This window comes from Crocuta crocuta, unplaced genomic scaffold, assembly GCF_008692635.1.
Source record: "Crocuta crocuta isolate KB4526 unplaced genomic scaffold, BGI_CrCroc_1.0 scaffold650, whole genome shotgun sequence".
NCBI lineage: Eukaryota > Metazoa > Chordata > Mammalia > Carnivora > Hyaenidae > Crocuta > Crocuta crocuta.
The window spans coordinates 889,287-900,109 of record NW_027532882.1 but is presented as its reverse complement, the minus strand read 5'-3'; the positions used below and the strand labels follow the sequence as shown (position 1 = coordinate 900,109).

Here is a 10,823-nt window from a genome sequence, read left to right as displayed (position 1 = left end):
TTTTTTTTTTTTTTTTTTTTTTTAATGTTTGCTTGTTTGTTTGTTTTTTGATAGTGCGTATACAAGCTGGGCAGAGAGAGAATGGGGCAGGGTCCGAAGCGGGCTCTGTGCTGACAGCAGAAAGCCTGACGCAGGGCTCAAACTCCCGAACTGTGAGATCATGACCTGAACCAAAGTCAACCGACTGAGCCCCCCGGGTGCCCCCAGTCGCTCCCAGTCTCTCCCAGTCACTCCCAGACTTCTTCCTAACGTTGCTTTTTGTCCTCACCTGGAGTAGAGCTTTCGCTGTGGGTTTCCCCCTGAGAACGAATTAGCCAAGCAGCCCATCTCCGCTCAACTTGATTTGCCAAATTGGAGAGGGCAAGAGTTTGGCCTTCTGAGTTGCATCTTTCCGTCAGTGGGAAGTTGACCAGAGAATACACACATCCTCTCACCTCGGCTCCTTCATTAACGAGCAGATGAGTGTGAAGAACCCTTTGGAGACCCTGTCGTGTGTTAGGTTTGCAATCGTTGTGTAAAATAGGATCGGCACCTCTCGCCCGCCCTGGTGCTCAGATTGTATCCGAGCACTTACGGTCAGGGGCGCGTGTGGCGCAGTCGTGGCCTGCGGTCTCTGGGTCTCCGAGTCATCCTGACAGCGATCTCGGGTTAATTACAGCCGTGCGTGTGTTGTCGGCACGAGCACACCGAGCGCAGAGCCCTCGGTGATCTTAGATTATTTGCAGTGAATATAAACTGCTCTCCGCCTCTCACCCCCTGCCAGGAGGGAAGGGGTGTCGGGCTTTTTTGTTGTTATTTTACCGAAGGAGAAGATACTGTGCGATTTCCACACTCACTGGTCACAGTGGGGACCCATTTCCTGCCCTGCCGACCTGCTGTCTCAGCCAATACGGTAGGAGAAGGCGCAGCTTTACATTTCTAGAAGGCTCGCACGGAGGTATAAAAACAGCGTAGCCTGGCCCCGCGCCGGATCCCGGCGCCCGGACTGTGACCATGGGGAACACGCATTCCAAAGGCAGCGACAGGGATGGCGCCCTCCGTGGCTGCCCCGAGCTATCTTTCTATAGCTCTTTTCCTAGGAAATGGAGCGAGAACGTCTTTCTGGATAACGAGCTGCTGACCTCCAAGATCCTGTCTGTGCTGCGGCCGCAGTCGGAGAGGGGCTTCCGGACGGGCCAGCTCCGCTACCCTGCCCGCTTCCTCAGCACCAACTCCGTGTTTACCTCTGTCGCAGCGTCCCTGAAGGAGCACCCGAGGGCCACCCTCTTGTCGGATGGCAGCCCGGGCCTGTCCAGGAATGTCGGCATGACGGTCTCACAGAAGGGGGGCCCACAGCCAGCACCCAGTCCAGCGGGAACGGGGACGCAGCTCGGGTGAGTCGGGTCCCCTCTCTGCACCGCGTGCAGGGAGGGAGGGAGCAGGATGGGGCGTCCCCTGGGGACCCCGCAGGCGGCCTCTCGGAAAGGAGACCCTCGGGTCCGTGTGAATGTGATCACCAGCCGCACGGTGAAATTCCTGGTAACACTTTTGCTTCGGAGATCCTGGGCGTGCTGGGCCACTTGCAGCCAGTTTGTTTCGAAGGGCCCTTGGATGGGGTTTCTGTCTGTGCTTGAGATGACGCTAGAAGTCCCACTCAGGTTGCCATGGAGGTAGCATCCCGGTATTTATGCCTTAACCCCGTCCTCCATGGACTTCGAGGTGGTTCCCATATTTCTCCAATCAGCAAGGATTGGGTAGAAAACCTAGCGCTGACATGTCATCATGGTGGTCCTCGTACGGGCTGGCGGGGAAAGGACTGATTGTCTTTTTCCTTTAAGAAAGGGTTCTCCCTCCGCCCTCGACTGAGTGTGGCCATGACCACCTAACTCGCTGGAAAGAATTCCAGGGGCGCCAGTGGGCTCTGGTGGCCATTAACGGAAGCGTACAATTTAACTCACCCTGAGAATGTACCTGGACATTGAATTGAAGTCAGTTATGATGGAGGAAGTCCTGATGTTATGAGGACAGATAGTCTCCTGATTTCTGCAAATGAGCTATGGGGCACTTGGGTGACTCAGTCTCGGTTAAGCGTCCGGCTCTTGGTTTCAGCTCAGGTCATGATCTCACAATTCGTGAGTTCAAGCCCCATATCAGGCTCTTCACGGACAGTGTAAAGTCTGCTTGGGATCCTCTCTCCCTTTTCTCTGCCCCCTCCCCTGCTCGCTCGCTCACTCTCTCTCAATAAACTTCAAAAAAAAAAAAGAAAGTAAAATCAAATCTTAAAAAAAAAAGACCTGTGACAAAGTTTAACTTTATATAGAAATTTGGAAAGTTCTCAAATAGATTTGCCTTCATAGAAAGAGTATGTATGTGTATTTAATTCCTTTTTTTTTGAATAATGGTTTTTATGATTTTTATTTAGACCAGCCACAGGAGAGATGGATGAAGCCGACTCCATATTTTTAAAATTTAAGCCGGCAGCTGATGACTCTCTTTCACTTACATCTTCGAACACCGAGCCCATTTTCGTAGAAGGTACAGCCCCCTCGCTTCTTTCCCGGACGTCCCTCTGGGAAAGTGCCAGGACCCATATCCAAGTGTCCACGGGACGTGGGCCGGGGTGGCCCAGAGCCAGCAAGCAAGGCGCCCCCCCCCGCCCCGCACACCCTGGGGCAGTGACCGCTTTTTCTCCCCTCAGACCCTTGCACGGCCTCGCTGAGGAGTGAGATCGAGTCAGATGCTCGCGAATTCGAGGCCGAGTCCTGGAGCCTCTCTGTGGATGCCGCGTTTGCAAAGAAGCAAAAGAGAGAGGTGGTCAAGAGGCAGGATGTGCTCTATGGTGAGAAGTTCTGCAGGGTCACGCTGACCTTCCACTTCCTTCTCTTCTCTGTTTTGATTGGTTGCACCTGGGAGTCTGGGCTCCGCGGGGACCGCAGGCTCCGCCTGTGCCCCCAGGGCAGCCCTGCATCCCAGGCAGGGAAGAGGTGGCCAGGGAGGGCTTTGTGAGGACCCATCCCTGAGGACGAGCATGGCCGAGTGCCCGGTCCGGACTCCTCCTGACCCTGCCTGCAGCCCTGACAGAGAAGACTGCCCCGGGCCCATCCCAGCTGTCCCTAGTGACCACCCCCCCCTCCCCCCCCCCCGGGGTCGGGACATGGGACGTAGCACTGGCTCCTGGTTGGGATGGGACGCCCCTCCCAGCTGGCCGTTGGAGAGCCTGGGACGGGAGGTTACAGGTCACAGTACAAAGCGCGGCTCTCAGACAAGAGCCCAGCACCGGGCCAGGTGCCGCGGCGGGTGCCCCACGTAGGTTCCTCCGGGCCTCTGGACCTCCTATAAGCGGGATGATAAAGGCCCAGGACAACGTGCTTGATCGGAGCTCCTGTCCCCAAAGCGCCCGCTTCCTCTTATGATTCTTCCTCTGTGGGAATCATCGCCGAGACGACCGTGTCGTGTCGTCTGCGGAGGCGTTTTCTGTCCCTCGTCGGTTCTGTTAGGAGACTCTGGCACACGCCGGTCTTCTCGCTGTGTCCCTCCCCGTGTCACACAGCTTCCTGCCCAGGCTGGAGTCGGTTGGGGTGTGGGCGAGAGGAGACCCCGATAGATGCTTCAGGGCTCCCGAGCCGGGGCAGAGGTCCTGCAGCGACAGGCACACGGGACCCATCTGGACGCTTCCATCCGGGCCACCCTTGGCCACACTGTTTCCCCCTCTGGGCGGACAGTCTGCGTTCAGCCCCATGGCCGGCAGCCCGGGGCAGGCTCTGCTGACCTTTGTTTGGTCTCCTAACAGCAGCAAGGCCTGATTTAAACAACAGATAAACTCCAGCACAAAACCTAATCTCTCTTTGCCTTTTAACAAGAATTGAATTCCTCCTCCCAGCCGTGGTCTGGGTCTGCTCACTAACCTGCACTGACATGCGAGCCTCACTTCCCAAGGAATTGTGTTCATCAGAACAGTCTTGCTAGGGCACCCAGGGGGCTCAGTCGATTAAGCTTCCAACTTCAGCTCAGGTCATAATCTCGCACTTCGTGGGTCCAAGCCCTGCATTGGGCTCTGTGCTGACAGCTCGGAGCCTGGAGCCTGCTTTGGGTTCTGTGTCTTCCTCTCTGTCTGCCCCTCCCCCACGCTCTTGTGTGCTCTCACTCACTCTTTCTCAAAAATAAACATTAAAAAAACAAATTAAAACAAAATCTTCCTGCTTAAACCAGCCCTGAAATGTCTTCGGGCTTGAATCCTCCCGTGAACTTGAGGTCCCTGCACACCTCCCGGGTCCTATCTTTCCTGACATCATTCCAGCCCTGGCTGCTCCCTTAAACTGGGACCTTTACAGCACTGGGCCGGGGGGCTGGGGCGGGGAGGAGACCAGCCCCCAGGCGGTAAGACCCCCAGGGCCAGGAGCAGCCCGCCAGGCACGCATGGGCAAGTCCCCTGGTCTGTGTCCCCGCAGAGCTGGTGCAGACGGAGGTGCACCACGTCCGGACGCTCAAGATCATGCTGAAGGTCTACTCCAGGGCCCTGCAGGAGGAGCTGCAGTTCAGCCCCAAGGCCATCAGCCGCCTCTTCCCGTGTGTGGATGACCTGCTGGACATGCATAGCCACTTCCTCTCGAGGCTGAAGGAGCGCCGCCAGGAGTCCCTGGAGGAGGGCAGTGACCGGAACTACGTCATCCAGAAAATCGGGGACCTCCTGGTGCAGCAGGTGGGCACGGCCGGGCCGGGCACGGGGCCTTCACCAACGGCCGTGCAGCTCTGGTTAGAAACACAGATGCCTGCCGGCCAAACGCGCCTGCACAGACACCATCCGCGCTTGCACGCGGGGCTCTCGTTTGTTCGCTGCATTGTGTTGTGTTCTGTTTTGTTTCGTTTTCTGGTTTCGACCTCTGTGTCTTCGGCTGTTAGAAGCATATCTGTGGCAAAGGGGCCCAAGCCTAAACTGCCTTCTGAGTCGGCTTCTGAGCCTAGGCCAGGATGGACAGAGGGGACCCACAAGTGCCCGTCCGCCCTCGGAGTGCTCGAAGCGTCCCCAGTCAGCTAACCAGAGTGAATTAGGAGAAGCCCCCTTTGGCTTTGAAATCTCTCTAACGCGCTGCGGCTCAAGTTGATTCTCCCTGCTTGGATTGAATTCAGGGAGTTTCACTGGGACATAGTAAAGCCCATGAGGAAGTTTTCTCCTTTTGCCTCGTTGTAGCTCGCCCCGAGGCCCCCGTACATGCTGGGGCGTGTGTGTTAGACAAGAAAGTGGGATCCCAAGTCAGTGCATGACATTACTTTAACGGAGTCAGCGGAGCCAGAGGAGAACACTCCCTGGAGGTTTCCACGCCCCCTTTCAGTAACGTCTCCATTGTCTTTCTGCAGTTTTCAGGTGAAAATGGGGACAGAATGAAAGAAAAATATGGTGTCTTTTGTAGTGGCCACAACGAGGCGGTCAGTCATTACAAGTTGCTGCTGCAACAGAACAAGAAATTTCAAAGCTTGATCAAGGTAAAAACAAAAAACACCTTTTTAATTAAAAAAGGCATCGTCTTTGCTGTAGATTGTTCTCCACAAGACTTTAATATTTGGTGAGCTTAAGGTTATAAGGTACCTGTTATGTTTTTTTTTTTTTTAATTTTTTTTTGTTTTGTTTTATTTATTTCTAGGAGAGAGAAACAGCGTGAGCAGGGGAGGTTCAGAGAGAGAGGGAGGCACAGAATCTGAAACAGGCTCCAGGCTCTGAGCTGGCCATCAGCACAGAGCCCGATGCGGGGCTCGAACCCACGGGCCATGAGATCATGACCTGAGCCGAAGTCGGACGCTTAACCGACTGAGACCCCCAGGCACCCCAGGTACCTGTTATAAACCAGTGATTTTCAAGTTTATTCTTTCTTTCTTAACCACAAACCTGTTGGGAACACACCAATGAAATGTAGAGAATCGCAAGAGGTAAAACAAAGCCAAGTACACCGGGGGCTTTGTTCCCGGCCACACGAGCAGGCCGCAGCGTGGAACCTGCTGACCACCACTCCTCAGACTGCCGAGGGGACACAAGCGTCTTCCCCCCTGTCCTGGGAACTGCCCCTCCCTCGCCTCCTTCCCTCTCTGGTCCCCATTTGTCCCCCGAGGCCTGGAAAATGACCCCCACCTGCCTTCTGCCTAACCACATACGGGTGCTCACAGCCCAGAACCAAAAACGCAGCATCCATCCAGAGCCCCCGAGGTGGGACAAGGCCTTCCTCCCACATCCCTGCAGGTGCACCTGGGTCGAGGTCACTCAGCTGTCAGCTTAGTCCCCAAGGACTTTACCTGGAAGTGATGGCCAATAGCTAATAGTCTAGAGTTAAGAGTGACAGGTGTTGGGGCGCCTGGGTGGCTCAGTCGTGAAGCATCCAACTCGTGAGTTCTGCTCGTGTCATGATCTCATGGTTCATGGGTTCAAGCCCCACATCGGGCTCTGCCCTGGCAGTGTGGATTCTGCTTGGGATTCTCTCTCTCTAATTCTCTCTCTCTCTGTCTCTGTCTCTGCCCCTCCCTCACGCTGTCTCTCTCAAAATAAATAAACTTAAAAATGTCAGGTTTTTAAATTCCACCATTGCAGTTGCAGTGGACAGACGGACGGGTCTACTGTCTAAGGCAGAGGGTCTTTTGGAGGTTGTCCCTGGAACCTCACAAAGCCCGGACTGCCCCCCTGGGCCCCCTCAGAAGTGGCTCTCACAGTCGCTGCATTCCTGGAGTGCTTGATTGCCAGGGGAGCAGAAATGCAGAATGTGTGGCATGCCCTGGAGGGCACTGGGAGCTGGGCCCGCCCAGCCTGAACCGGCTCCCGTGACTGCCCTCAGGTCCTCAGCCAGAGCTGTGCATCCAGAGCCAGCAGGGGGCGGACTCCGAGCGCAGACGCTGGGGTCATTCCAGACAGTTCTGGCAGCCGTCAGTCATCTTCACGTGTGCATATGCACGCACACGTATGTGGGGGGTGTAATATACAGCGCTCTGGATGATTCCCTGCCGCCCCCTGTATTTTGAGACAGAGAGAGAGCACAAGTAGGAGGAGAGGCAGGGAGAGGGGAATGGAGGGTCTGAATGATGCAGGCTCCAGGCTCTGTGCTGACAGCAGCTCAGACTCCCAAACCACCACGAGGTCATGACCTGAGCCAAAGTCAGATGCTTAACAGATGGAGCCACCCAAGTGCCCCTCCTTTTTTTCTTCTTAAGTTTATTTATTTTAAGAGAGAGAGGGAAAGGAAGAGTCCTGAACAGACTGCGCACTGTCAGCATAGAGCCCAACATGGGACTCGAATTCACGAACAGTAAGATCGTGACCTGAGGCAAAATCAAGAGACGCTCAACCGAAGGAGCCCCCCATGCACCCCTGGTTCTGGTTTCTTTTTCGTGGGGTTAGCAGAGGCCCTCCTTTAAGGGGGGCACTTAAAGGGGGACACTGCCTTTGCGCTGGTGGCCTTTCTGTATACAGCAGCCAGGCCGTGCTTGCAAGCGTTCAGTGAGGCGGCAGGGAGGAAAGGCCTTGGCGGGCCGAAAAAGGAAGCAGCCCCCAGCTGATCTGGCAGGAGCCAGGATGCCAACACAGTGTTTGTTTCCCATCTCATAGAAAATTGGCAACTTTTCTATCGTGAGGCGGCTTGGCGTGCAGGAGTGTATCCTTCTGGTCACTCAGCGCATCACCAAATACCCGGTGCTAGTGGAGCGCATTATGCAGAACACAGAAGGTACAGTGGCTTTCTTCGCTCCCCCTTGCCCGCTGCTGCTTTGAGGGGTGATCTCGGTCTTTCTGCCCCATTTTAGCAGCAGATTGGAGAAGCACCCCCCGCCATGCTCCATCCCTGGGTCCATCGTGGTTCAGCCGCCACTAACCGAGCTGCCACCACGCTGCATCCACTGTGCTGGGTGCTGGGGCTTCCGACTTGAGAAGGACGGGGTGCCGGTCTTTTGTGCCTACTGTCAACCGGCAGCCCCTGGCACAGGCTGGGCCCTAGCCAGCCCTGGGTCGTCGTCTGGGGGGTAGATGAGTGGTGATCCCGACGGGCACAGAGGTGGCCTTCGTGGCTTGTGCCTGGAACCCGGGGGGGCAGAGGAGGAAGGGCACATGGCCCAGCCTGGGGTTCTCAGGGGCAGGGCCTGAGTGCCCCTGCCCTGCCTCAAATGCTACACGCTTAGAGTGACAGGAGCAGCTCCGGGTGATGGCGGGAGGTGGAGGGAGTCTTCTGGGCAGTGCTTGTGGGCACAGGGGCGGGGGGCTACCGAGGAGTGGCAGGCAGCAGAGCTAGGCAGGGCCGCGTTTGTCATTCAGTCCCACCTCAGCTTCCACGGTCAGCGGATGCTCTGCCTCGGCAGAAAGCAGATGCTGCCGCAGTTATTTGGAGAAGCATTTACATCCGCATCTGGGTTGGAAGGTGATTCTTGAGGGTCCTCTGAGCAGTGGCTGCAGGGAGCGCACCTCGTAGAGCCCATAGCACGTCCGCCTCTGTCATATTTGAACGGGGACACAGGAAGGCGCTAACCCTGCGGTGTGTGGCAGCCGGCAGCGAGGACCACAGAGACCTGAGCCAGGCCCTGAAGCTCATCAGAGACATCATCTCCCAAGTGGACGCCAAGGTCAGCGAGTGCGAGAAAGGCCAGCGCCTCCGGGAGATTGCGGCCAAGATGGACCTTAAGTCATCCAGCAAGTTCAAGAACGGCCTGACCTTCCGCAAGGAGGACATGCTGCAGCGCCAGCTGCACCTGGAGGGCACGCTGTGCTGGAAGACCACGTCCGGGCGCCTGAAAGGTAAGCCTGTCCCTCTGGAAGGGCTCTGCTGTGTCTCCAAGCGGCCTGCTCACCGCCCAGGGTGTCCTGTGGGGCCCACCTCCAAAATCCACGGGGTGCTTCCAGGCCAGAGAGCACGCAGGCCCACCCCCTGCGTTTATGGGCCGTTCCACGAGCTTCTGGAAGCCTCCTCACCTGTCCGTTGACACCAGCGTCTTTCAAGATCATTAGGCAAGCGCTTGAGGTGGCCAGGGACCAAATACGCCTATTCGTGACTTGCACAGACGAGCATCCGGCAGGCCGTGTGGCACCTCCTGGGTGCGGGACACCCAGGGGGTGGTGGGCGGGCCATCCCCTTGGGGTCCCCAGCCAGTGGGCAGAAAGGGAGAAAGAAGGAAACAAACCAAAAGCAGTGGAAAGTGCAGTGAATGCTTGAGCGGGAGCAGCCAGCAGGCGGCCGTGGAGAGAACCCGCAGGGAGAGGTGTCTGGTCTGGGTGTTGCACGCGGGCTCCGGCTGGACGCTCCGTGCAGGATTTGCACGCGCGTGCCAGGGCTCTGCTGTGAGATGTCCCCGTGGGGGCAAGGCACCGAGCCCACTCTTGGCAGGGATCTCAGGGCACGAGGGGCCTGAGGCCAGGCCCTGGGCGTCCCCGGCTCAGGTCCCGGCTGACCTGGGAGCGGGAAAAACGAGGGGCAGTTCACGTCTGAGGAATCAGCCAGGGAGTCCCAAAGGCCAGACCTGCAGGTGCCATTACAACAAAGACTGGATGGCAGGTTCCGCAGCCTGCAGCCGGGACTCCAGCCACTGATCTGTGCCAAACATTGGGCCCCAGGGGGTGATGGAGAGCGGGGAGGCGTACGGAAACCCTCGGGCTCTTGTAGAAGCATCGTGGCGCCAGGCTGGGCCACCAGCCCCCCACCGCCCTGGGCCGGGCCGTCCCTGGCTGTGTGCGTCAGCCTGGCAGGGCCCGTGTGGCCCTGTGACCCCATGAGACGTTTCCTTCTGCGCTTTCTCGTTAGATGTCCTTGTTGTCCTTCTGACTGACGTGCTTTTGCTGCTACAAGAAAAGGATCAAAAATACGTTTTTGCCTCCGTGGTACGTAGCCTGTCTCATTGGACATTCGGTCCTGCCCTCCGGGACGTTGGGGGGTGGCTGTGAAGCTGCCAGCACAGGGGCGGCTGGGGAAACACATCCAAAAGCTCACCCGCTGTCCCAGGTCCCCCCAGGGGCCGGGAGGTTCCAACGGGGCAGGAGTAGAATTTTCTGAGACCCGGGCTCCTGTCCGGTTGCCTGAGGAGGCCTCAGCGGCTCTTGCTAGCATCCTGTCTGGTCTTAGCCTGTGTGTCTCTGTGCCTCTTCCTCGCTCAGGGGCTCAGGGACTCCGGGGCTCCCGCATCCTTGCCGGGAGAACCCCTCCTTCCTTCCCTGTGACCGTCTTGGCCCCACGATGCCCTTGTCGCGGGAGCCAGGTCTCGCCCGCGTAGGGCTGGTTTCTCCTGGGGCCTCTCGCATTGGCTTGCAGACTGCCATCCCCGCCCTGTGTTGTCACACGGCGTCCCCTCCGTGTGACACTGTGTCCCGTCTCCTCTCATTAGCAGAACCCCAGCCAGACTGGATGGGCCCCCCCTAATGACTTTATCTTACCTTAAACACCTTGTAAAGACCCTACCTCTAATAATCACATTCCGAGGTGCCAGGAGGGTTAGGGCTTTAACATCAGGATTTGGGGGGCCCAGTTCAGCCCACCCCTGCCAGTTAACATGCATTCTAGCGGCTGTATCAGCATCGTCTCTCGGAGGATCCCAGTGGAATACCGCCTGGCTCTGGCTGTTTGGGGCACAGAGTTGGGACTCTGGCTGTTTGGGGCACAGAGTTGGGAAGAAGGTTCATTGGTGATTATACACTGCCTACCCTTGTATTTCCGGGGTTTGTCCAGTGGCGTGTGTCACTGGTCATAAAACATGTTTTTAAACACAGTGAACAGAGAGTATGAGGGTATCGTTGCAGTCGTGTCTTTTTTCCCCAGATGGCAAAATATCTCTGCTTTCAATTGTTTGCAAATAGATGGGGCACCTGCTGCCCCCCCCATCCCCTTCCCCCTCAG

General features: G+C 57.0%; 1 protein-coding gene across 1 annotated transcript in view; it reads left to right on the top strand.

The window, feature by feature from the left end:
• ARHGEF18 (Rho/Rac guanine nucleotide exchange factor 18) overlaps positions 1–10,823 on the top strand; it is an 82,440-nt gene that overhangs the window by 62,033 nt on the left and 9,584 nt on the right. The window contains exons 11-18 of the mRNA XM_077745720.1: positions 1,235–1,373; positions 2,402–2,514; positions 2,678–2,818; positions 4,428–4,678; positions 5,335–5,460; positions 7,562–7,679; positions 8,489–8,737; positions 9,738–9,814. Coding sequence (XP_077601846.1) covers positions 1,235–1,373; positions 2,402–2,514; positions 2,678–2,818; positions 4,428–4,678; positions 5,335–5,460; positions 7,562–7,679; positions 8,489–8,737; positions 9,738–9,814 — 1,214 coding nt within the window. The remainder of the gene's footprint in view (positions 1–1,234; positions 1,374–2,401; positions 2,515–2,677; positions 2,819–4,427; positions 4,679–5,334; positions 5,461–7,561; positions 7,680–8,488; positions 8,738–9,737; positions 9,815–10,823) is intronic.